Genomic DNA, 23,074 nt, shown 5'->3' with positions numbered 1-23,074 from the left:
TGCCGCCCTGTCTTCTCAGTCTCCTGGCTCCCAGCCCACACCCCCTCCCCACTCCTGCCTGCCTCTGCCTCTGGCCTCTGCCTCTCAGCCGCCCCTTGTCTTCTCTGCTCCATCTCGGCGCTCTCCCTGTCTCCTCACTCCCCCTCGGTGCCCCCTCCCCAGGGTTTTCCTGAGACCTTTTCCTGGCACTGTGAAAGCGTCATTGTTCCCTTGCACTTTGACAAACCCTAGTGTTGTGGAATCAGGATGGCATTTTTGCGGTGGCTTTGGGCTGGGAACGGGGTGGGAGGGGTGGCGAGGAGGCTGGGCCTTCGGGGCTCCTGCTGGGCTGCGGCAGGAACCCAGAATAGGGGAGGGGGTCTAGGGGAGGTGGCCAGGACGCCAGTGCTCAGACAAGGGGGCCCTTGAGGCTCGGGAGGAAACCCAGGGGGCCTCTTGCAGTGTCCTTCCTCCCTCCCTCCCGGCAGCCTGCCGGCCGCAGGGCCCAGCCCACCTGTCCCTCTGATCTCCTGCTTCCTCTCGGGCCTCCGCAGAGCCCGCAGCTGCCTCGACCAGGCTGCAGAGGCCGAGGAAGCCCTCCTGCCGGCCTCCTCGGGCCGTGTGTTGGACACATGAGCATGGGGGACTTGGGAGGGTGGCTTAAGCGGAGTCACAGAAAACAGGGGAAAGAGCAGCATGGGTCCTGGCACTGCACAGGCTTAAGCTCAGATCCTGGCCCCACTGTTTCCCAATTCTGTGACTCTGGGCACCGCTGCCCCTGTCTGCAGCCTCAGTTTCCTTGTCTGTCGGTAGGGTTCAGAGTGCTGGTTTTATAAGGCTGTTGCATCGATTAGAGATCATTTCACATGTCCTGCATTGGCCCCGTTGCCTGTCATCTGGGAGGACTGGGTGAAGAGTAGCCTCTACCCGAGGATGCGGGTCCGAGAGTGTTTCTGCAGGTGTGAGTCTGACTTGAGCCAGAGCCTGGAAGTGCGTGTCCGAGGGTGTCTGTGACTGGTGTAGGCCATGCTTGGTGAAAGGGTCACACAGGGTCGATCCTTTGGAAGGCCCCAGACTGTGCAAGCATTCCTTGTCTGTCCTGTTTATTTCCATATTCCTGGAATGTTCCACAGAGCCTGGTGCAGAGCAGGTACTCAGTAAATGTTAGTTGGATGAATGAATGATTGCAGTGGTAGCCAAGGGGTGGTGCTCAGAGGTGGGGTCGTGGTCCTAGAAACAGGCTTGTTCTCTCATTTTCTCACAACCGTTTCAGGAGCAGCTATGCATGAGGTAGGAGGTGTAGCAGATCAGGTTCAAGTCTTGGCTTCACGGCTGTGGGGCCCTGCACAGGTTGCTTGGCCTCTCTGGGCCTCCATTTGCTCTCTCATACAATGGAAGAGCTGTGGAGTGACAAGTTGGCAAGCGGCTGGCACATGGTGGGTGCTCATGAAATCTTGGCGTCCCAGCTCCTCTACGTCAGCCCCTTCACTTGGCAGAAGAAGAAACTGAAATTCCAAGTTGGGCCTACGAGAGCCAGAGCTGAGCCCAGGCCTCTGATCGGAGCCCCTGCTTCCTCCCCATGTGTCCAGGCTTGGGGAGAGAGTGCCAAGGGCAGGGGTACCCCCATGGGCCTAAGAAAGGGGGGCTCGAGAGAAGAAGTTCCAGGGAAGGGGTGCTCCTCCTCCAGGGAAGGCCCCCAGCCCTTAGCGAGGGTCCCCAGAACCCTCTTGGGCTTTCCAGGAAGAGTCAGCGAGGCTGCACCAAGAGTCCTGGGCCCTTCCGCCTCTGTGTCTTCATCTATGGAAAGGGCATCTCAAACCCAGGGCTCTTTCCCTCTTTACTCTAGGCCAGCACCACCTCAGCCACTTGACCGCAGAGAGCATGCAGACAGGGGACAGGGAGCCAGCAAGGAGCCCGTCTGATCCTTATTCCTTCCCCTGCTCTCCCGACTCAGCCATTTCCTCTCAGCTGGATGCACTGTGGGGCCAGCCTAGTGCTCCCTGGCTGAGAGAGCCAGCGTGCGTGGGGCTGCCAGGTTGTCCTATGGGCCTCAAGAAGGAAAGCCTGCCCAGTGGATTGCAGCACACCAGGCCTCCCTGTCCCTCACTATCTCTCAGAGTTTGCTCAAACTTATGTCCATTGAGTTGACGATGCCATCCAAGCATCTCATCCTCTGTCACCCCCTTCTCCTCCTGCCCTCAATCTTTCCCAGCATTAGGGTCTTTCTAATGAGTTGGCTCTTCACATCAGGTGGCCAAAGTATTGGAGCTTCAACTTCAGCATCGGTCCTTCCAATGAATGTTCAGGATTGATTTCCTTTAGGATTGACTGGTTTGATCTCCAGGCTGACCAAGGGACTCTCAAGAATCTTCTCCAGCACCACAGTTGGAAGCATCAATTCTTATTCTAGAGATGGGGAACAGAGAAGGCAATGGCACCCCACTCCAGTATTCTTGCCTGGAAAATCCTGTGGATGGAGGAGCCTGGTGGGCTGCAGTCCATGGGGTCTCTAAGAGTCGGACACGACTGAGCGACTTCACTTTCACTTTTCACTTTCATGCACTGGAGAAGGAAATGGCAACCCACTCCAGTGTTCTTGTCTGGAGAATCCCAGGGACGGGGGAGCCTGGTGGGCTGCTGTCTATGGGGTCGCACAGAGTCGGAAACGACTGAAGCAACAGCAGCAGCAGCAGAGATGGAAAAACTGAGGCCCAGAGAGGAGAAGGGATGCTCCCGGGCCAGGGCCCATGGCAGTAGCAACCCTTTCCTGTCTCTCACTGTCCTGGCTGTGTGAGTTCCTCATCTTTGTGCCATCCTGGCACAGTGCAGGGCAATTGAGAGAGTGGGCTTGAGTCAGTGGTCTGGGTTCAAGACCAGACTCCACCACCTGTCCCTCACTATCTCTGAGAGTTTGCTCAAAGTTATGTCCATTGAGTTGACGATGCCATCCAAGCATCGTCATCAAAGCATAGCTTTGGGTGAGTTACTTAACCTCTTCATGCCTGTGTTCTCATTCTAACCCTGGGACTAAGCATATTTGCCTCACAGGTGATTGTACAGAGCACCTGCCTCCTAAGAGACACCTAGTGAGTGTAGCTGTTAGTCTGTCCCAAAGCTCACCAGGGCACAGGATGCTCTGTGGGGCAGGCAGAGGTGGCATGACCAGGGCTGGGCTGAGACCTTGCAGCTGGGGCCTGTGGCCGAAACCGTGATCCTGAGAACAGAGGCTGTACCTCCTGGGACAGAAGCCAGCATGGAGTTGTCATGTGCAGGGCACAGCTTCAGGTCCTCATCACCCCAGCTCACTGCCTCCTCCTGAGCCAGGGTCCCTGCGATGCTCTCCTTCGAGCGACCAAAGGTGATGATGTCATCTCCCTGCAAAAAACTCAATCTAAAAGAGGCCGAGAGGAAAACAAGCTTCACCCTGAAGCCTGACTCACTCCTGGTGGGACTTCAGGAAGCAGGGGCAGGGAAACTGATGGGCAGAGTGACCAGCCAGACTTACGTTACGTGACAGGTGTGGGTGATTCTAGCTGTTCTCAGAATTGAGGGAGCAAATGGGTAGAGGGGGTGGGAAGCCCACACCATGGCCGAGGGCAGGGCAGCTCTGCGAACACACATGTTCCAACAGACCCAGCAGCCAGAGGTTGACCATTGCCCCACACCCAGGCCCAAGAGGCCAAGTATGGACAGAACTGCCATCTCCGGTTCACCACCTTGGGAAAGTGCAGGGCGCCCCCTTGTGGGCAGGAGGGGCCTGCAAGTCAGGGCCCTCATTTTCTCTATTAAAGTAATGCCTACCTACTCGTTTGAGATAATTAATTAGAGCAGAGCATCCTGTCTCATAGAGGCAACCTCTGAACGTTTCTGACTGATTTCCCTCCTGCCCTCTTGTTGCACACATCTTTTCTTTTTACAGTTTTACTCTGGGAGCAGACTGTATTTGATTGCTTATCCTGCTTGCTTATAAAATGTTTTCCCAAACCCTTTTTAAGAAATCCTCATAAATGTTTTAATGGCTTTGTTGTCATTTGTCCAATGGGTGTAACATCATGTAGGGAACCAGGGCATTAGCTTTTTCCAACTTGTCACTATTATAAACAGTGATGTGATGGTCATCTTTGAACTTCCCTGTGGTCTGCATCTCTGATCTTTTATTTCCTTAGAATGGTCACCCAGATATAGATTTGCTGGGGGGAAGGAATGGACATCTCTCAAGTTTGAAACCTTACCGCCGAGTTGCACTGTGGAAATGCAGTAGGAAATGTTCCTGTTCAGCCTCCACCCCCAGCAGTGTCTGAGTGTGTTTCCTTTCCACACCTGCCTGGTTGGCCTTCACCAGCAAGAAGAGTTGGGAGGACTACAGAGTTGAAGTGTCCTCAGAGTGCCCTGGGCCCACTGTCTGACCAGGGCAAAAGTCCCCTTGGCAGTGTCCCTGAGAGTTGTTCACCCAGTCACTTATTGCATACCCCTAGTGACAGGGAGCTCACTACCTATTGGTCAGCCACACAGGAAATATCATGAGCTGTTGGAAAGAAAACACTGAGCCACCCCCAAGAAGTGTCCAGGTAGTGTCAGCATCATCTGCATCTCTCCCCAAGCTTCTGGCATGCCTGGATGACCCCAACCCCTACCCTCTGCCCAGCTTTGCCCTGGCCGCTCCCTGGCATAAGTTCTCCTTCCCACCTCCATGCCAACCACCATCTCTCACTTCCCAGGCTGCCCTCCATGCTGATTCTAGCCTGGTCTGGAGGTCAGAGGATCTGATCTGTGGTCTCAGCTCAGTCCCTGATTGGCTGTGCCTGGTCTGGAGGTCAGAGGATCTGATCTGTCGTCTCAGCTCCGTCCCTGACTGGCTGTGTGTCCTTGAGCAAGTCCTTTGGCTTCTTTGGTCCTTAGGGGGCCTGTCTGTGCTAAGAGGGCTGGCTCCTGAGCCCCACTGAGCTTTGCCTGGGCTCCTGGCACATGTGATCTCCCAGAGGGGAACGTGGCAGGGGCCCAGGTCAGGAGAGCCCAGTCAGTCTTGGCCTCCTTCCCAGCCGGGGTGGGTGGCGGCCCCTGCGAGGCTGTCAGCAGTCACTGCTCACACTGACGTTTATGAGCAGAGGCCGTGCCTTTCTGGGAGGAGAGGCAGCGGGGGGAAGTGTTGGGGGTAGGGAAGTCTTTGTCCCATCCAAAATTCCTACTCCCTTTGGCCCTGCCCTCGTCTGTAAGCACAGCCACAATGGGACTGAGCCCTTCCGGGAAGCGGGTGCTGTCTACCCAGAGCTGCCTGCTGACCTGCCTTCCTCTCCATCCCCTGCCTCCCTGTCCCTGCCCTACAGGTCATCTCTCCCACTCTGACCCACAGGAGAGCAAAGCCACTGGGCTAGGCTGAGCTGGAGGCCTGGGGGATTTCTCCTCCTGAGCGCAGGCCTCTGCTTTACGGTGCAGACGCGCTTGGGAATGACAGACAGAAAGGGCGAGTTAACTGTAGGCTCGTGGGAAAGCCTGCTGAGCCTGACCTCCTGCCCTTGTACTCTGGGAGCTCTTTGGCAAGTCCTTCCACATGCCCCAGTTTCACCATCTGTTAAGAGGGTCGATGATATTCCCTGCCCCATAGGATTATGGGAAGAGTTAAATGGGAGCCGAACAGGCCGTGGAGCCATGAGCACAAAGCCTAGCCCACAGGTGGTGCTTTGTAAAAACCCGTTCTCTTCCCTCTTTGTCCTCTCCATAGCATCCACAGAGCTTTCACAGCCTTTCTGTACTTTTCTTGGCTCTCTCTCTGAGGATTCCAGCAGGTGAAGACACCTAATGCTGTTCATCTTTTGCCTGCCCCCTCCCTGCTCAACCGCAACTCGGGGATGGTGAGCCCAGCCTCTCTCTAGGCTTTCCTCTCATCTTTAGGACTTCCTCTTACAGTTTATGCTCAGTGGTCTCAGCCCCAGTCTCCACATCACTTGGAACATACCTGCTCCCTCTCCCTGTACAAGGTCCGGAGGCGAATGCTACTGAAATCACTAATGGTTACTGAGCACTTGCAATGTCCATCTGCTGAGCTAAGACCTTCATCAGTATGAATGCATCAAATTCCTCCAGTAGCCCTGGGAAGGCTGGCCCATTATCATCATCCCAGGTTTCTGGTTGTGAAAACCAAGGCACTGAGAGGTTGTATGATTTGCTGAAGGTCCCCCAGACAGTCCCAGATAGAGACAGAATATGTCATTGCTAGCATCTGGTCCTGAAATCTGAGATCTGAGCCACGTCCTATATGGTGGGAAGTCAGAGCTGGCCCTCCTGGTGCCTGGCCTGGTGACAGTTGTGTGGGAATGGTGTGTTGGTCCGGCAGAAGCCCCTGTCCCTGGGACCTGCCTGGCCACTCACAGTCCCTGATAGAAGGCTCTGGAATGGCTGGTTTTCTGATTACACAGTGTGGCAATACTTCCCGACTTACCCCTTGCTCTTCTCTCATCTTCCTGCTTCTTCCTTTGGTGCACACGCAGTATCTTCTTTATTTGAGTAGCTTTCCTTCTTGTTCATTTCTGAAGCAGAGACTTTGGGGGCACTGCATTGTCAGTCCTGCCCCAATCCTCACGCTCTGTGCTGCGGAGGGCCCCAGGATACCTCGACTCCCACATCTGACACCTTGACCCCTGCCCTTGACCCCAGCTGTATGAGGTCGGGTGCCAGGTCCCATCAATCTCTGAACCAAGAGGCCTGCAGAACCAGATCTTGGGGTGGGTCTAGCTGGTGAAGAACCTCATTTCCCACTTCAACCAAGGAGTCTGGAATCCTACCATTGGTTCGGCACCCCATGCCTATCCCAGTTCCCCTGTGAAATGTAGGTCCTTTCAAGGGCTTCCTTGGTGGCTCAGATGGTAAAGAATCCACCTGCGATGTGGAAGACCTGGGTTCAATCCCTGGGTTGGGAAGATCCCCTGGAGGAGGGAACGGCTACCCACTCCAGTATTCTTGCCTGGAGAATTCCATGAGCAGAGCAGGCTACAGTCCACGGGTTTGCAAAAAATCGGACACAACTGAGTGACTTTCACTTTTACTTCTGGGCTTCCCTGATATCTCAGTTAGTGAAGAATCCGCCTGCAATGCAGGAGACCCTGGTTCAATCCTTGGGTCGGGAAGATCCGCTGGAGAAGGCAACAGATACACACTCCAGTTATCTGGCCTGGAGAATTCCATGGACTGTATAGTCCATGAGGTCGCAAAGAGTCAGACACGACTGAGCAACTTTCCCTTTAAGAACAAGGACCATGAGACTGAGTTCATCTAGTCTCTTATTTCAGGATTACTGGAGAAGGGAGGCTGTGGAAGTTGTGGGCACCAGGAACCAGGTAGAAAAGGTGCCCCCAGAAGCGGTTGGAGGGCTCACTGCACTGTCCCTATCTTGAGACCATCACAACTCAGAGCGTCTTCAGAGTCATAAGGTGGCCTCTCTACTGCACGCTGACTGGACCCTGGGGCTTGACCGCACGCGGAGCACTCTTCCTGCATAACTGGTCTCTCCCCTGAATCTGATCAGTGCTGAGAGTCAGCCCTGCCTCGGAGCTCAGGCGGAGTTTCTCCCCAGGATGTCACGGCTGCCAGGAAGGCCAGGAAGGGTCCAGAAGACATAGGGCAGTGGGCCCAGAAGACCCGGCGGCACTGCTGCCACCCTCTGAGTTTAGGTTTACGCATTCGGCACGTATCTCCCTTTTTAGGGTTCTGTCTGTAATTCTAGTAGGCTGTCACCAAATGGTGGTAATGGTGCCTGGGCAAAAAAGACATGATTACCGGAGGAAGAAGTTATTATTTTATATGATGCTGTTGTTCTACATTAGTAAATAATACCAACAAATACCCCTGTTTTATTTGCCAGACATTGTTCTAAGTGTTCTGCCTCACTTAATCCTCGGAACAGGCTTTTGTGGTAGTTCCTATCACTAATCTTGTGAAGTAACTTGCCCAGGATCACAACCAGGGTTTGGATCCAGAGTCTGTGTTCTTGACCTTTATGCACTACTTTGGAAACAAACAAATACCCAAGGAAACATTACTATGGAAGCAGACTGTCTCACAGCACAGTACTTCTTTTTTAAAATATTTCTTGCTTTTATTTGGCAGCGTCGGGTCTCAGCTGCAGCACGCAGGATGCTCGTTGCATCGTGTGGACCCTTCTAGCTGCCATACACGAGCTCTCTACTTGTGCTGTGCTGGCTCCAGAGTGTGTGGACCCAGCCACTGCGGCACGCAGGCCGAGCTGCCCTGCAGCACGTGAGATCCCAGTTCCCCAACCAAGGATCGAACCTGCGTTCCCTGTGTCGAACCTGTGTCTCTTGCTTGGCAGGCAGATTCTTTACAACTGAGCCACCTGAGAAGCCCTAATGGGATATTATTTGGCACCAAAAAGGAATGAAGTCCTGATACATGCTGTAATGTGGATGAACATCACACTGAGTGAGAGAAGCCAGACACAAGAGGGCAATTATTCTATGATCTACTTACCTGAGATGCCAAGAACAGGAAACCTATAGTGAGAAAGTTAAATTAGTGGTTTCCTGGGCCTAGGTGGGATGAGGAAGTGGGGGTTGGACACTGAATGACTGTTAATGAATGCAGAGTTTCTGTGGGGGAGTAACAGATAATGTTCTAAAATTAGACTGTAGTGATGGTTGTATAACTCTGCGAATATACCAAAACCCATTGAACTGTACACATTAAATGGGTGAAATATTAGCTATATATATTACTATTATATAAATATATATTATATATAAAAATATATATATAAGCTATATAAATAGTATCTCAGTAAAAATGCTTTAAAAAAAAACATGTAGGAGAGAGCTAGTTTCTTTAATATATAAAGTACAGTTGCAAATCAACAAGAAAAATATCAAACCCCAGCAGGAAAAAAGAATCACAAAGGAAACACAAATGATTCTTAAATGTAAAAATTCTCTCCTGTTTATAATACATATCATACAAGTCAGAGCTACTCTGAGAAGTCTACCTCCTAGATTAGCAATGATGAAAACTATTGATGAGGAGTTGGAATGTTAAGCTGATACAACTGCAGCTGGGGGTGGGGAAAGGAAGCTAATGGTAACTGTCATCCTTAAAAATGAAAAGTGCACACACCCATGTACCCAGCAATTTCACTTTTAGGAACGTATTGGGCAAACGTACTCTCATATGTGCAAAATTATATACACACACATGGAAGTCTTAGTTGCTCAGTTGTGTCCAACTCTTTGTGACCCCATGGTGTGTCCATGGAATTGAATTCTCCAGGCAGGAATACTGGAGTGGGTTGCCATTCCTTTTTCCAGGGGATTTTCCCAACCCAGGGATTGAACCTGGGTCTCCTGCATTGCAGGCAGATTCTTTACCATCTGCACACACACATTCATATATGCAAAGTTATTCATTGCAGCGCTGCATGTAATAGAAGAGTAGAAACAATCTAGACAGCTGTAGTAGTGATGAGAAAGCACCATAAAACTTGCACAGAGTTGCATACTATGCTACTCTTAACAGCACAGAACAGTAGCTCGGTTTGTACTGATTGACCGGGGGGAAATACTTTATATATATATGTCTAGGATTATTATTAAGTGAGAAAGGGAAGACGCAGAACCAAGTTTATAATCTGTCTCCGTATGAGTGAGGGAAAAGAAAGGATGTGCATACATATGTATGTGCTGTTCAGTTCAGTTCAGTTCAGTCGCTCAGTCATGTCCGACTCTTTGCGACCCCATGAATCTCAGCACGCCAGGCCTCCCTGTCCATCACTAACTCCCGGAGTTCACCCAAACTCATGTGCATCGAGTCGGTGATGCCATCCAGCCATCTCATCCTCTGTCGTCCCCTTCTCCTCCTGCCCCCAATCCCTCCCAGCATCAGGGTCTTTTCCAATGAGTCAACTCTTCACATGATGTGGCCAAAGTATTGGAGTTTCAGCCTCAGCATCAGTCCTTCCAATGAGCACCCAGGACTGGTCTTCTTTAGGAATATATATGCTGTATGCATTTGAAAATGGAGAGCCCAATCTTTGGGGTGGTCTAAAAGAAATTAACACAGCTGCCGAGCAAGGGAGCAGGGCTGAGGAGAGACACACTCTCACTGCTTTTGAGGTGCTGTTCTGCCTATGCTGCCCCTTCAGTGACCATTTGAACCACACCACTGTGGGCCATGTGTCGGGAGGTATGTGACTGCCAGCTCCCCCTTAATGACTGCGGTGTTTAAGGAGTAATTCCTCGCCACCAGGAAGTACTTGCTTTCTTCACTCTAAAAACCCACCACCAGCTCCGTTCTTCATCCCCGTGTGAGTCTCCCAGCCTTGGGATTCCCACGTGCGCTCTGGGGTGACTGGTGTCCTCCAGACCTGGGACAAAAGGTGTCCCCATGTCTGCACCTGGGGACGCAGGGCATGAAGGCTGAAGGGAGAGACCGTGGGGACCCGGTGGGGCATTATTTTGGCCGGGTGGACCCCAATCCCTTGTGTTTGCTTCCTGTCCTCTAGGCACGCCCCAAAGGCGAGGGTCTGACCCCGTACCAGGGCAAAAAGCGCTGCTTCGGCGAGTACAAGTGTCCCAAGTGCAAGAGAAAATGGATGAGCGGCAACTCCTGGGCCAACATGGGGCAGGAGTGCATCAAGTGCCACATCAACGTGTACCCGCACAAGCAGGTGAGGGGCGGGGGCAGGGAGCAGGCAGGACGGAGTGGGAGGAGGCACAGGGGAGCCGGCGGGGTGTATTCCAGGGCCTTTATGTAGAACAGATAGAAGAGGGTTACCTTTTCCCTTACTGAGCTTCAGTTTGCTCCTTCATACGATGGCGATGAGACCACATCTATCCAAATGAGCCCTTTCCTTTCCTTGTCTCATCGGAAATGGGAGCTGGGGGCGGTTGGAGAGAGAGAGGGCCTGTTTTCCCAGGCAAGGAAGGAGTGATAAAGAGGCCACTGTACCAAGACCCTGCGACCACAGACCCAAGTGAATTTTGAAAGTAATGAACTGGGGTGCGACTGTGACGCAGAGCGATGAGAGGGCAGCGGAGTGATGTAGGAAAGCGCCCTTCACTGGTTCACGCGCCCAGTTGGTGCCTGTACACAAGGCAGCTGCTGGGTGCCTGGGACTGTGCAACAGGGCTGGTGACCAAGGGCCTGCTGCCCTGCTGGGAGGGGGTTGAGGTGGACCACCCCAGGGAGCTCCCACTCTGCAGCTGCAGAGAGGAGGCGGCATTTACTCTGGGACCTGAAGGAGGGAGAGAAGCTACACCTGTCACGAGAGGGTGGCTGGCCATCCCGGGAAGCGGGTAGAGCAGGTGCAAATGCCCTGAGGCTGTTGGACTTGGGCTACTCAGGGCTCAGAGCTCAGTGAAGGATCAGGAGGGTGGGGTGGGAGGAATAGGAGAGCTAAATGGGACAGTCCCAGAGGAATGTGGGGGGCCCCACAGGGTAATACCAAGAAACAGCTTCATTTACAGGTGATTACTCTGGGTATGTGTAGAGATTGGTCTAGAAGGTCTGGGAGGCATGGGGAGACCAGTAGAAGGCCATGGCAATAGTGCCAGGCAAGCCATAGGAAGTCTGTGGGTCTGCATCTGGGTCTGACAGAGCGCCACGGGACTGGATGTGCACGGTGAGGGGAGGCCAGGAATCCAGGAAAACAGTCACACTCTGGCTTGAGCTCCCGAGTGGGTGACGGTGGTCATGACCACGGTGGGCAGTCTGGGCTGGGGGCAGTTTGGGGTGTGACATAGGTGCTCTAGATAGAGGCAAGAGACCTCTGTTACATTATTTGAGATGTTCCTGAAAATCCAGGTCAAGATGTCAAGAAGGCAGTTGGGTTTGTTTTTCTGAAGTTCATGTAAGAATTCAAGGTGGTTACTGATAATTGGGTACCACTGGCCTAAAGGTATTTAGGGAATGATGAGATGCCCTGCAGAATGTGGACAAAGTTGAGAAGGGATTCCCCAGACCATGTGCTGTGGAGTCCCAGCATTCAGAAGTCAGATGAAGGAGGAGCATCCGGTGAGGAAGGCCACAAAGCAGGGAGTCCCCGAGGCGGGAGGGAGCATCGTTCCCGGCCTCAGGCGATGGCTGCTGCTGAGCTGTCAGCTGTCATGACCACGGAGAAGGACCCTTGAGGTTTGGTAACAAGGAGATGGTCCCGAAGCTTTTGGTGTGGAATCACTTTTATCTGGAGGATTTTTTGAGCTGCAACCCAGGTATGAGAACCACTGAAGCCAACACCCTGCAGGTCAGGCATAAGCGGAGTGAAGATATTGATTCACAAGGGGATCTGTTGGCCAGGATGGTGGCCCTGGTGGCATAGGTTCCCTGGGCCAGGCTGCAGAGGAAATACCTTCACTGTCCACTTTTTCAAAGGGCATTGATTGTGGAGAGAAGCAGAGAAATGGGACCATAGCTGGAGTAGAGACAGGCCATTGAGATGGGTGTTATATGGTGAGAGAGCCTGGAGCATGTTACGGGTAAATGAGGGTGGCCCAGAAGAAAGTAAAAGGCTGGTGATACCGGGACAAGAGGCATGCCATATGGTCGGCCCAGGAGGGAGCGGGGTGGGGGATGCCTGGGGACGGACATGGAGCAGAGAAGGGGCTTCACTTCCAAGGCTTCTGTCTTCTCAGTGAAGTGGGATACGACGTTTTCAGTCAAAAGCCAGGGTGAGAAGGGGTATGGTGGGCTGGCTGAAGGATGAGGGCGGAAGCGGGTCTACCAGGGAAACATAACCGGACTGGCCAGCAGCATCCAAGCCCAGGGGAGCTTTGAGACTGTAACTGTCACCAAAGCCATCAGCTCAGTTCTGCGCTGTGCCCAGCAGTGTTCGCTGCACGCAGGCGCAAGCCAGACACGGCACGGGCTCAGGGCCGAGGTGTGCCAGGAGAGTGTTTCAGAGGGAAGAGGGCCGAGTTTGGGGCATATTTGGAAAAGTGTGCTGTTGGAAATGCCTGGTCCGGGGGCATCAGCTAGTTGGTCAGGAAAAGAAGCCAGAGGAGCCCTGATGGAGAGGTGGCCCAGGTCTGGGTTCAGGGGAGGAGCTGAGAGCTGCCACGAGAGCAGGTTTCTGAAGACCAGGTCCAGGGTGTGGCCAAGGGATGGTGGGAGAGAAGGTTAGGGTTGGTGAGGGAGTCGGATACTGAGGAGCTGGGGGTAGGGCGAATCTTCCCTGAGGATGGCAGGAGCGGAGGGTGGAGGAGGGCACAGGGAAAGGGAAGCCAGAGGGTGGGGGAGGCTCCCCTGAGGCAGTAGTGTCAGGCTGAGCCCTGAAGGGGCCATGGAGGGTCAGCAGACCACGGGGACTAGACTGGCGTGGGAGTGGGAAGAGCATGTGCCAAGTGCAGAGGACAGGAAAGCCTGGAGGAGCCGAGGAGGGAAGCAGAGTTTGGAGGGAGTTTGGAGGGAGGGGCTGGCTCAGAGACTGTGACCCAGAATTTGGTCTTTGTCCTACTAGGAGGTCTGGGAGTTGTCCAGGAGCACTCTCGTGGCTGAACTATTCTGTGATTTTATGACTGTGTGCAGGCCTCCGTTGTCGCTGAGTGCAGGCTCTGTCCCTCAGGGTTCCATGCTTCCCAGCACCCACCCTGTGGCTCCCAGGCAAATAGATAGGGAGCTGGCCACACAGCCCAGCGGATGAGGGGCTCCTTAGTGCAGGGGCCTGGTCCAGGCCTAATGACACCGAGGGAGACACTGAGGCCCTGGGGCGCCAACACAGGCTTGGTGACCCAGTAGCGGGGGCACAGGACACGTGGCATGCACATGTTTTGGAGCACATCAAGGATGGGGCTGAAGGCAAGCAGGGTAAACAGTCCTCAGCATCCAGGCTCCCGAGGTCTTCCTGGCAATTCCTAAGCAGGTCTGGGACCCCAGTCCAAAACCACCTCCTGTAATGTCCAATCATCAGCACACGCACCCAGGGCCCTGGGGCAGGGCCAGTGCTGTCAGAGGGATTCCTTCTTTCCCTCGCTGGACACACTCCATTGAGGACTGCTTGGCTGGTCTGTGTAGGTTCTAAAGGAAGACGAAGGTCAGGGTGCTGCCAGGCCTTCCAGGAGCTTCCTCTCCAACCCAAGGGATGGGATTCCATCAGACAGGGTTACCTACTGGCGTTCAGAGAATTCCTGGCCTGAGTCACAGGTGTGGCTGCGCTCTGGGTGCCATCTGCTAAGCCCCTGTACACCCTTCCTGTGTGCTCTGCCCACAGACCAGGTGTCCTGTTCATCCTGCTTCACTGGGAGTGAGCGTGCAATCTTGAGAAGTCATGTGGCCTTTCCAAGGCCCCCACATAGACATGGGGCCTTGGAATTGAATTTGCACCTGTCTTTGGAGCCCGGTCCTGAGGCCAGGTGGGCCTAGCACCGCCCTCCTTGAACTGGGTGGGCTGGAGCACACCCCTGGGCTCCCAGCGCAGGAGGGAGGAGGCCAGGCTGCAGGTCAGCCTCAGCCGCTGGAGACTCGGGAAGATCCTGACAGCAATGTGCAGTGGGCAGGCACTCCTCTGTGTGTTTTATCCCTTTATCCTCTCAGCCATCCCAGGAGGTCAGCTCTGTTGTATCCCCATTTTACAGGGGAGGAAACTGAGGCAAAGGGCATAAGTGACTCACCCAAGCTCAGTAGAGAAGCTGAAACTCATGAAGGGTGGGGCTAGCCGAGAACACCTGCAGGGGACCCGTGGAGGGGAGGGGCGGGCGAGCACAAGTGCAGGTCAGGCCAGCTGGCTGGGGCAGGAGCTGGGGATAGGCCAGTTCCTGCCAGAACTCAGATGTATGGTGCTGGAGTCTGTGCTGGCGGTCTGGAACGCTCAGTCCCAATGACTCTCACAGCCTGTGACCTAAGCAGAGGGGTCCCGTCCATGCACCCAAGTCCACCAGGGCCCAACTCCCTGCAGTGGCTCCAGCCTCCTTGACCCCGCCCCTGTATTGCCTTAGCACCCCTTCCAAGAGGCCAGGGCTGTACCCGCCATCCCCAGACTGGCAGCAGCCTCATCTGTTTCATCGTCTCCAACCTGAAAGCTCAGTGCAAGCACCGCCTCCCTGATTACCACCTCCGGACCACAGTCTCCGAACCAAATGCAGGATGTGTGGCTCTGCTCTTCCCTCTCCCAGTCATTCTGTGCTTGTTTGTTGAGCACCTACTGTGTGCAACAGGGAGACTGAGACCCAGAGAGAAGAAGGGACTTGAGTGAGGTCACTCAGCCCGTCAAGGGGGCCTGGGACCCCGCTCTGCTCTTGCTTTACTCCCCAGTCTCCTGTCACAGGGCTCTTCTTCCTCAGGGAAGTGGCAAGCTGGGGGCAGGACAGAGGGGGTGATGGCCCTGCCAGGCCCCCCAGCAGTCAGGAGCCTTTGAAGAACTGAGAGGAGGGGCTTGGAGCATCTGTCCCCCCAGGCTCCCCCCGGCCCCTGCGGTGGAAAGGGGCTGCTTTATTTCTCCTGCTCCCTGAGCTCTGACCTGTCGGTGTCCATCTCTTGAGAACTCTCCACTTCCCCTCTCCCTGCTCCCCACTACATCTGTTTCCCGTCAGACTCCAGCTGTGGCTTCCCCCTGCCGGCCCTGCCCTCCAGGAGAAGAAAACAAGAATGGGCTTTGCCTCCCTGCGGGGGGTGGGGGTGGCCCTGGGGTGATCAGTCCCAGCTGCTGACTGTTTTCCCTCTGCAGAGGGGAGTTGCCTTGACAGCTTCCCCACCTCCTCCACCCAGCGCCTGGGCAGGGCTGAGCCAGGACCCATGGGGGGAAGGGGCACTGACAGGTCACAGCCGAGGAGCGGGAATGGCCAGGATGTTGCAAGTGCGTTTCCCCAGGGGTTCAGCTGGTTCCCCTGTTCTCAGCCTGCCCCCTTCTACATAACAATAGCAATGATGCATGATATTAATACTAACAGACAGTTTGCTCTTTATGTACTAGGCACTGTTCTAGTAACCTTGCATATATTAACTTATCTACTCTTCCCAACAACCCTATGAAGTAGGTACCCTTATTGAAAGTGAAAGTGAAAGTGAAGTCACTCAGTCGTGTCCAACTCTTTGGGACCCCATGGACTGTAGCCTACCAGGCTCCTCTGTCCATGGGATTTTCCAGGCAGTAGTACTGGAGTGGATTGCCATTTCCTTCTCCAGGGGATCTTCCCAACCCAGGGATTGAATCCAGGTCTCCCGCATTGTAGACAGACGCTTTACCGTCTGAGCCACCGGGGAAGTCAGGTACCTTTATTAGCCTGTTGTATAGATGAGAAAGGGGACTTCCTGGTGGCTCAGTGATAAAGAACCCACCTGCCAATGTAGGAGATGTGGGTTCAGTCCCTGGGTCAGGAAGATCTCCTGGAGAAGGAAATGGAGACCCACTCCAGTATTCTTGCCTGGGAAATCCCGTGGACAGAGGAGCCTGGTGGACTACAGCCCATGGGTCGCAAAAGAATCAGACACGACGTAGAGATTAAACAACAACAGAAATGGAAAAAATTGAGGCCCAGAGAGGTTAAGTGACTTTTGAGAGGTCACACAGCTCATAGGTAGTGTGAGCCCAAGCCTGACATGAAGACAGACTTTTTCTCCTCTCCCCTGGGCAGGAAAGTTGGTCATCTGAAAGTTTCTTGGGTGAGGGCAAGGCTCCTGCCCTGTTTCTATGTCTTCCCAATGTGGCTGTAGGCTTAGAAGCACGGAAATGACTTTTTATGACCCTACATCAGGACCCTGCCCACCCACAGGCCGTCACCTCCCAGAGCCCTCGGACGTGTCCGCTCCCCACCTGCTCTGAGTGTCAGCTGCAGGCCAGGCACTGCATAATTATGCAGATGAGCTGGTGTGCTCCCTTTGAGCAGTCTGCAGCCTGCCCAGGGGCAGCGCTCACACTCAGCTTCCCTCCAGGACCATCCTGGGTCCTGGTCACGGGCACCAAGGCTCCCTGGGCCCACACCAGCCTGCAGTTCCTGCCCCTCTCCTTGGCATGTGGCTGCCATCTGGCCCTGACCAGCTTCCTTTGAGTCCCCTCCGAGTCCTGTACAGGGGACCTCGCTACAGGTAGGGGTTCTGGGCTGGGGCTACAGCTGCCAGCCAAGAAAACGTCTGCTTAATAGCCTCCATATGTTTTCCAGAGAAACAAGCTAGCTTTTGAGAATACCAGAGGGAGCAGGGAAGCCCCCCATGTAACAGAAATGTGCTTTTACATGCTGAACACCCCTCAGTTTACAAACATCTAAACGCCTAACTCCTCCCTGTAAACAAGCTGCAAAAATGGCCCACTTAACAGATGTGGAAACTGAGGTTCTGTGAGGTCACACTGAGTAAGCAGCATCAGAGGTCTGACAAGTCACCTCCTCTCTCTGGACCTCAGTCTTCCATAAATAGGCAGGCACTGTGCCAGGCCCAGGGGTGCAGAATGAATCAGAACACTGCCTACTGACCTCATAGAGCTAAGGACTTGCTTACCCAAAGCCTGAAATGCCATGACCCCATCCAGGTTAAACTCTATGTTTAAATTTACTTTAAACTGGAGGGCAGTTGCTTTGCAATGTTGTGTTGGTTTCTCCTATGCAACAGCATGAACCAGCTATGTATGTCCACAGACCCACTCCCTCTTGAGCCTCCCTCCCACAGCCTGCTGCCCGCTCCTCTAGCTGATCACAGAGCACCAAGCTGAGCTCCCTGTGCTGCGCAGAAGCTTCCCACTAGCTGACTGTTGTGCACAATGCAGTGTATATATGTTAGCGTTACTCTCAGTTCACCCTACCCTGCTGCGTTCACAAGTCCATTCTCTGTATCTGCATCTCTATTCCTGCCCTGCAAATAGGTGCATTTTTCTAGATTCCATATATATGTGTTAATATGTGATACTTGTTTTTCTCTTTCTGACTTACTTCACTCTGTATAACAGGCTCTGGGTTCATTCACCTCACTTCAGCTGACTCAGACTCATTCCTTTTCATGGCTGAACTCTTGAGTCTTTTTTTTTTTTTTTTTTGCTGCACCACATGGCTTGCAGGATCTTAATTCCCCAACCAGACATTGACCCTGGCCCCCCATAGGGAAAGGGCCAAATCCTAACCCTTGGACCACCAGAGAATGCCCTAAACTCCCCTTGAGTCTTGAGGCACAGGAGCAGGTGTGGGGATGACAAGTGGCCTGGGAAGAAGCAGTGTGTGCCGGAAAGCAGGGGATGTAGCTTGGGTCTCCCTTGAGCTGGGCCTCCATTTCTCCAGCTGGATCACGTCTGTGCACCATTTGTGAGCTTCAGGTGGTGGCGGCTCAGAGAGTGCTGGCGGGGGGTGGGGTGTTGGGAGGTGGTGGGCGAAGTGGGTCTAGACCTGGGGCTCTGGGCACGAGACGCCCTCCCACAGCCCTGCTCCCAGCTCAAGGCCTCGGCCTGTGCCCTTCAGTTCGCAGGACACGTGTGTTACCTGCGGCAGGCGAGAGGCAGGAAGGGTCCTGGGCGCTTTGGGAAGCAAACTCTGATTACAGGTTGATGTGCTCTCTCCCTGCGCCCTTCCTGTGTCTCTGTCACCTTCCTCCTGTCTGCCTGTCCTCTCTCCACATCTGTCTCACTCCCCCTACTTGGGTGTTTCTTTCTCTTCACCCTCCTCCTCCCCACCCTTGGGCTCGCTTCCTCCTTTCTCTCTGCAGAGACCCCTGGAGAAACCTGATGGCCTGGATGTGTCCGACCAGAGCAAGGAGCACCCCCAGCATCTGTGCGAGAAGTGCAAGGTGCTGGGCTACTACTGCCGGCGTGTGCAATGACCTGGCCGCCGGCCTTGCCGCGCCACCCTCCCGCCCGCCAGAGAAGACACCACCCCCCGCGTGTCCCCTGTGTGTGTGCGGGGGTGTCCTCGCAGGCTGACAGGTCTAGCGGGGTGGGCTCTTAGGTTCTTGGCTCATGTATGTTGACAGTGTTACTGATGTCGCTATGTGCCCCTGGAAGGCTGAGTCTCTGAGACTCCCTGCAGTGGATGTGGGTCTGTGTGAAGGGGTCGGGGCGAGCCGAGGTCAGCACACAGGACCCCACAGAGCCCTGAGTGTCCCCCGCAGGCTCTTCTCTGAGACTCCCTTTGGGGTGAGCAGCCTCGTATTGGCCACAAGTGCACTAAATTTACTGTGAATCCTAGAGCCTGCAGGGGACTGTCTCCCCGAGACCAGCCAGGCCGCCTTCTCCCGCCCAGAACCTTCCAGTTGGCCCTGTGTGAAAAGCCACTCTTGCAAAGCCCCAGTTTTCCAAGTCAGCACTCATGGTGAGCTGACACCTGTCCTAGCAGCTGCTGGGGAGTGGGCACTTCTGCCCCCTGCCACTTTGAGCCCCAAATCTGACCGCCTCTAACGTCACTGGCTTGGCACCTGGGTGCTGCACCCCACCCCCCACAAACCCAGGGGTCAGGGACGGGAGGCACTGAATGTTGGAGAGTGTTCCAAGGTGTGACCTGGTGCATGTCCAGCCGCGCCTCCACCCCCCCCCACCCCCCGACCCCCGCCACATACTTCCCCTCTTGCTTAGATTTTGTCGGTCCCATTCCCTTCCCTCCCTCTTCCCCTCCCACCCTTGCTGGGGGGCCACCCTCGGATGGAGGCTGTAGAACCCAGCAGTGGAGCCACTCTGGCAGGAAGTACACAGGCCTGGAAGATCCAAGCCCCAGGTTCTAATGCTAGCCCCGCCAGTGACGCCCTATGGAGTCTTGGGAAGGATTCTCATCTCTCCGTTTCCCCACTCGTCCCATGAGAGAATGACAGCAGAGAGGTGTTCTGATGTCCTGGGGTTCGTCCTGGCTACACACCGTCTCCTGGAGCAGAGAGCTTTATTTGGAGAGGGTTTCCAGGTCCTGTACACCCACTATCCTGTATGCCGCGGGAGTCAGTCAGTCACTTAATAAGTGAAACCCCAGCTCTTCCTGTTGTCCCCTACCCTGCAAACATGAAGAATTGTCCCCCCCTTACATAGGCAACCCCAGTACAAGCTACAGAACCTCTCATTTGCAAAGCCAGGTTGATGATTCCTACCTCCCCAGGGGACAGGGAGGCTTCTTGGCGCTCACACTGGCCAGGGCCACGCTGTCCCAGCAAGCGGGGGGGATCACCTTGCTCTTCGTTCTCTCCCCAGTGAGAAGCCCTATTTTTATTGTTATGTCACCCCTTCCTTTCTCCCGGGGCGAGGGGAGGGGAGCTGGCTTGTCAGAGCTGAGTCACTTGATTTTTGCCCCAACATTATGCCTCTGTGGGGGAAAAAAAAATCAGACCATGAAATGGGCCTGAAATTCAGTGTTTACCACGGCTCAAGGACACCCAACCTATGTCCGGTCGCCTTTTGTTTTCAAATGAAAATGCTTTGTACAACTGAGGAGTTACAGCGAAGTGTTTATCAGGGGTCCAGGGAGTGAGACAAAGAGATGGAGTGAGTGTGTGTGCAGCCAGAGGGCTGCAGGGCAGGTTTGTGGGGGAGGCCATGCCTTCTGAGCACTTAAGAAGAGAGTATTTGCTCCAGCCTGAGCCCCATAGCCGCCTCCTTCCGGCCACAGGGACAGAGTGCGGGTCCCTGGCTGAGAAGACGCTCACCGCCCACCTCTGAGGAGGCCCTCCCGGCTGCTCCCTGCCTGCTCCATGGTGTCCGTGAGCCAGAGTCACCCTGGCCCAGGGCTCTCCTTCCTGGAGGGGAAGCTGTTACTGTCAGCCATACCAGTGCCCTGCTAACGAGAACATTTGTTGTGGTGGACATTGTGCTGGTCTCTGCTGTGTGGACCAGGCTCAACACTTCCAGGGACCTAGCCCCATGGGGGAACCTTGGTCTCAGCGTGCCTGGGCTGCAGTTGTGGGGGAAGCCTACACCCTAGAAAGAACCCAGGCTCCAGACCCCAGGAGGCCAGGGCGTTCCACAGGTCAAGAGGGGAAGGGATATCACCCCAAACTGACCTTTCCAGTGGGCTTGTCCAGCTGGCAGCCACTGCACCCCACCGTCTGTACAGAGCCGGCCAGCGGGGGCTGGGCCTCCCCCGAGGCTGCCCTTCTGCACCACCCCCTCCAGTACTGTTTGGCTGAATTGGGGAGCTCTCTGGGCTCAGCGAGAACCACTGCTGTCCAGGCTGGTGCTGTGAGAATTAAGTGCTCAGAGGGCCTGGGTGCCTAGGAGACAAGAAAGTGTGTGGTTGTAGTACATTCAAAAGGGACAATTGCTTGCAGTTAGTAGGTCTAGAGATCCAGTTGGGAGAGAACGGTGTTTACCCCATATGAAGTATTCAATAGTTCTACTTGTGAATTTGTATTTATTTTGAGTTATACTTGACACAGAATTCCTTTTGTGTTGTTTTTTTTTTAAGAAAAAAATACTATGTGTGTATTTTGAAACGAAAATTCATGGATGTTAAAATTTCTGCATGGTTTCCAATTTTTCTCACAACACTGAATTTGTTACCTTCTCCCGAAAACTTCACAGTGATTTTTGTCTGTATATATTTGAGGGCTTTTTTTAAGAAAAAAAAAAGAAAAAGAAAAATACGATTGCTTGATTTTTGAGGTTAAACAAAAAGAGAGGCATTTTCAAAACTTCAGAGCTTTCAGGAGGGCAATAGAATATCAAAGGAAGATTTCTGGAAGTATTTTTTGCAAACCTTCTGGTCAAGCTGCAAGAAAATATTTATGGTGAGAACTTTTCTCTGTTTCCTGTTTTGTTTTTGCTTTTTTTTTTTTGGTTTGGTTTTTTTTTTTTTTTTTTAACTATGCTTTGGTCTGTAAAAAGTCTGCAACTGAATTACATTAAGAAGGAAATATTGTCTACATAGAATATTATATGAAGTTGGTACATAATTCTGATGAGGAAAAAAAAATCTTTGCAATTCTTTAAGCCATATTATTGTTATTCTCTGTTGTTTTCCTTGGATGAAAATATCAGTATTAGGTAGCCAGCATATTATTCAAGTGCTTAGACTTATTCATGTGTTCCTGTCCTGTATTTATACATATGTGTATTTGGGAAAGTATTACTTTTTGTAAGGGAAGCTATTATTAGATACTTAGTGAAAAAGGGAATGGTGAACCCTTTGAGCCTCTTCAGCTGAGGATAGCACAGCATTAGAACCCATTCTCTTGCACCTTCTTATTATTATCTTGTTATCATGGTTATTAATCTTGTGGGGGTGGAAATGAGCCAGGTTAGGAGGAGGCGACATGTACATAGCCCCTCCATAAGTCGGCCAGCTCCAAAGATGGCCTCCTTGGCCTGGTCCAGGGCTCCCAGTCAGCAGGGCCCAGGGAGGGAAGAGGAAGCAGGAGGGGGATTTCTCCAATCTCCCTCTTTGGAGCTTTGCCATCTGAGCCATGCCTCAGGGCCCTGTGCTCTTTGAACTTGGATTTGTCACCCAGAGCCCTGAGACCTGCCCTCCAGCATCTAACGGACTTGAATCTACTTGGAACAAATATTAAATCCAGCATCACTACATCATAGCCCAGAGTGACAACTAACCCTGACGTTTGGGAGGCGTCCGGTCTTACGGGAGCTCACCGCTCTCTGTTGTCAGCTTCACCATTCAACCTCCTCCACTCCTGTGTGGTGACCCTGTCGGTGTCTGTATCTGTTAATATGTGTGTGTCCAGCTAAAAAGACAAACAGAACCCGTGGGCCAGCTCGGAGGGTGCGTGGAGAAGCCTCCCAACCTCTCCTGAGGGCCGCCCTTGGGATGGCATTCCGTCGTGTGCCTTATTCTTGGAGAATCTGTATACGGCCTGCCTATAGAGATATAGCCTTTTCATGCTCTATTAAAAGAACTTTTAAAACCAAGAGAGGCTCCTGGGTTTCCTTGTCTACACAAAGCATCAGTGGGGAGCTGGACATTTTCACAGACGCAGGAGGCCACGAGGGGTGGGGGGCCTTGGGGCCGCCCCTCTGGTCTCTGAGTGTCTGGGATGTCTTGTCTCACCTTGTCTCTACCCCGAGCATTCGCCTCCTCCCAGCCCCTCTGTCCCCAAGCAGACATTCTCCGGGGCGAGGGCCCTTCCCAGGCAGGGCCCCAGACTGGGCGAGATTGTCGGCACATTAGGTCACGGCTCGCTCTGCAATGGGGCTCCCGGTGACCATATATAGGAGTGAATCTTCCTCAGAGACGGCAGCCCCAGGCCTCCGCTGCAGCTCCCA

At 53.6% G+C, this 23,074-nt stretch overlaps 1 protein-coding gene across 2 annotated transcripts in view; it reads left to right on the top strand.

Annotated features, from left to right (window-relative positions):
• ZCCHC24 (zinc finger CCHC-type containing 24) overlaps positions 1 to 22,720 on the top strand; it is a 65,179-nt gene extending 42,459 nt beyond the window's left edge. For both annotated transcript variants that reach the window (XM_024986924.2, XM_024986925.2), the window contains exons 3-4: positions 10,481 to 10,645; positions 18,592 to 22,720. In XM_024986924.2, coding sequence (XP_024842692.1) covers positions 10,481 to 10,645; positions 18,592 to 18,705 — 279 coding nt within the window. In that variant the 3' untranslated portion in view covers positions 18,706 to 22,720. The remainder of the gene's footprint in view (positions 1 to 10,480; positions 10,646 to 18,591) is intronic.
• Positions 22,721 to 23,074: the final 354 nt, after the last annotated feature.

The sequence above is a fragment of the Bos taurus genome, chromosome 28, assembly GCF_002263795.3.
Source record: "Bos taurus isolate L1 Dominette 01449 registration number 42190680 breed Hereford chromosome 28, ARS-UCD2.0, whole genome shotgun sequence".
In the NCBI taxonomy this organism is placed as follows: Eukaryota; Metazoa; Chordata; class Mammalia; order Artiodactyla; family Bovidae; genus Bos; species Bos taurus.
The sequence above is the reverse complement of the archived record's forward strand: the minus strand, read 5'-3'. Positions and strand labels throughout refer to the sequence as shown.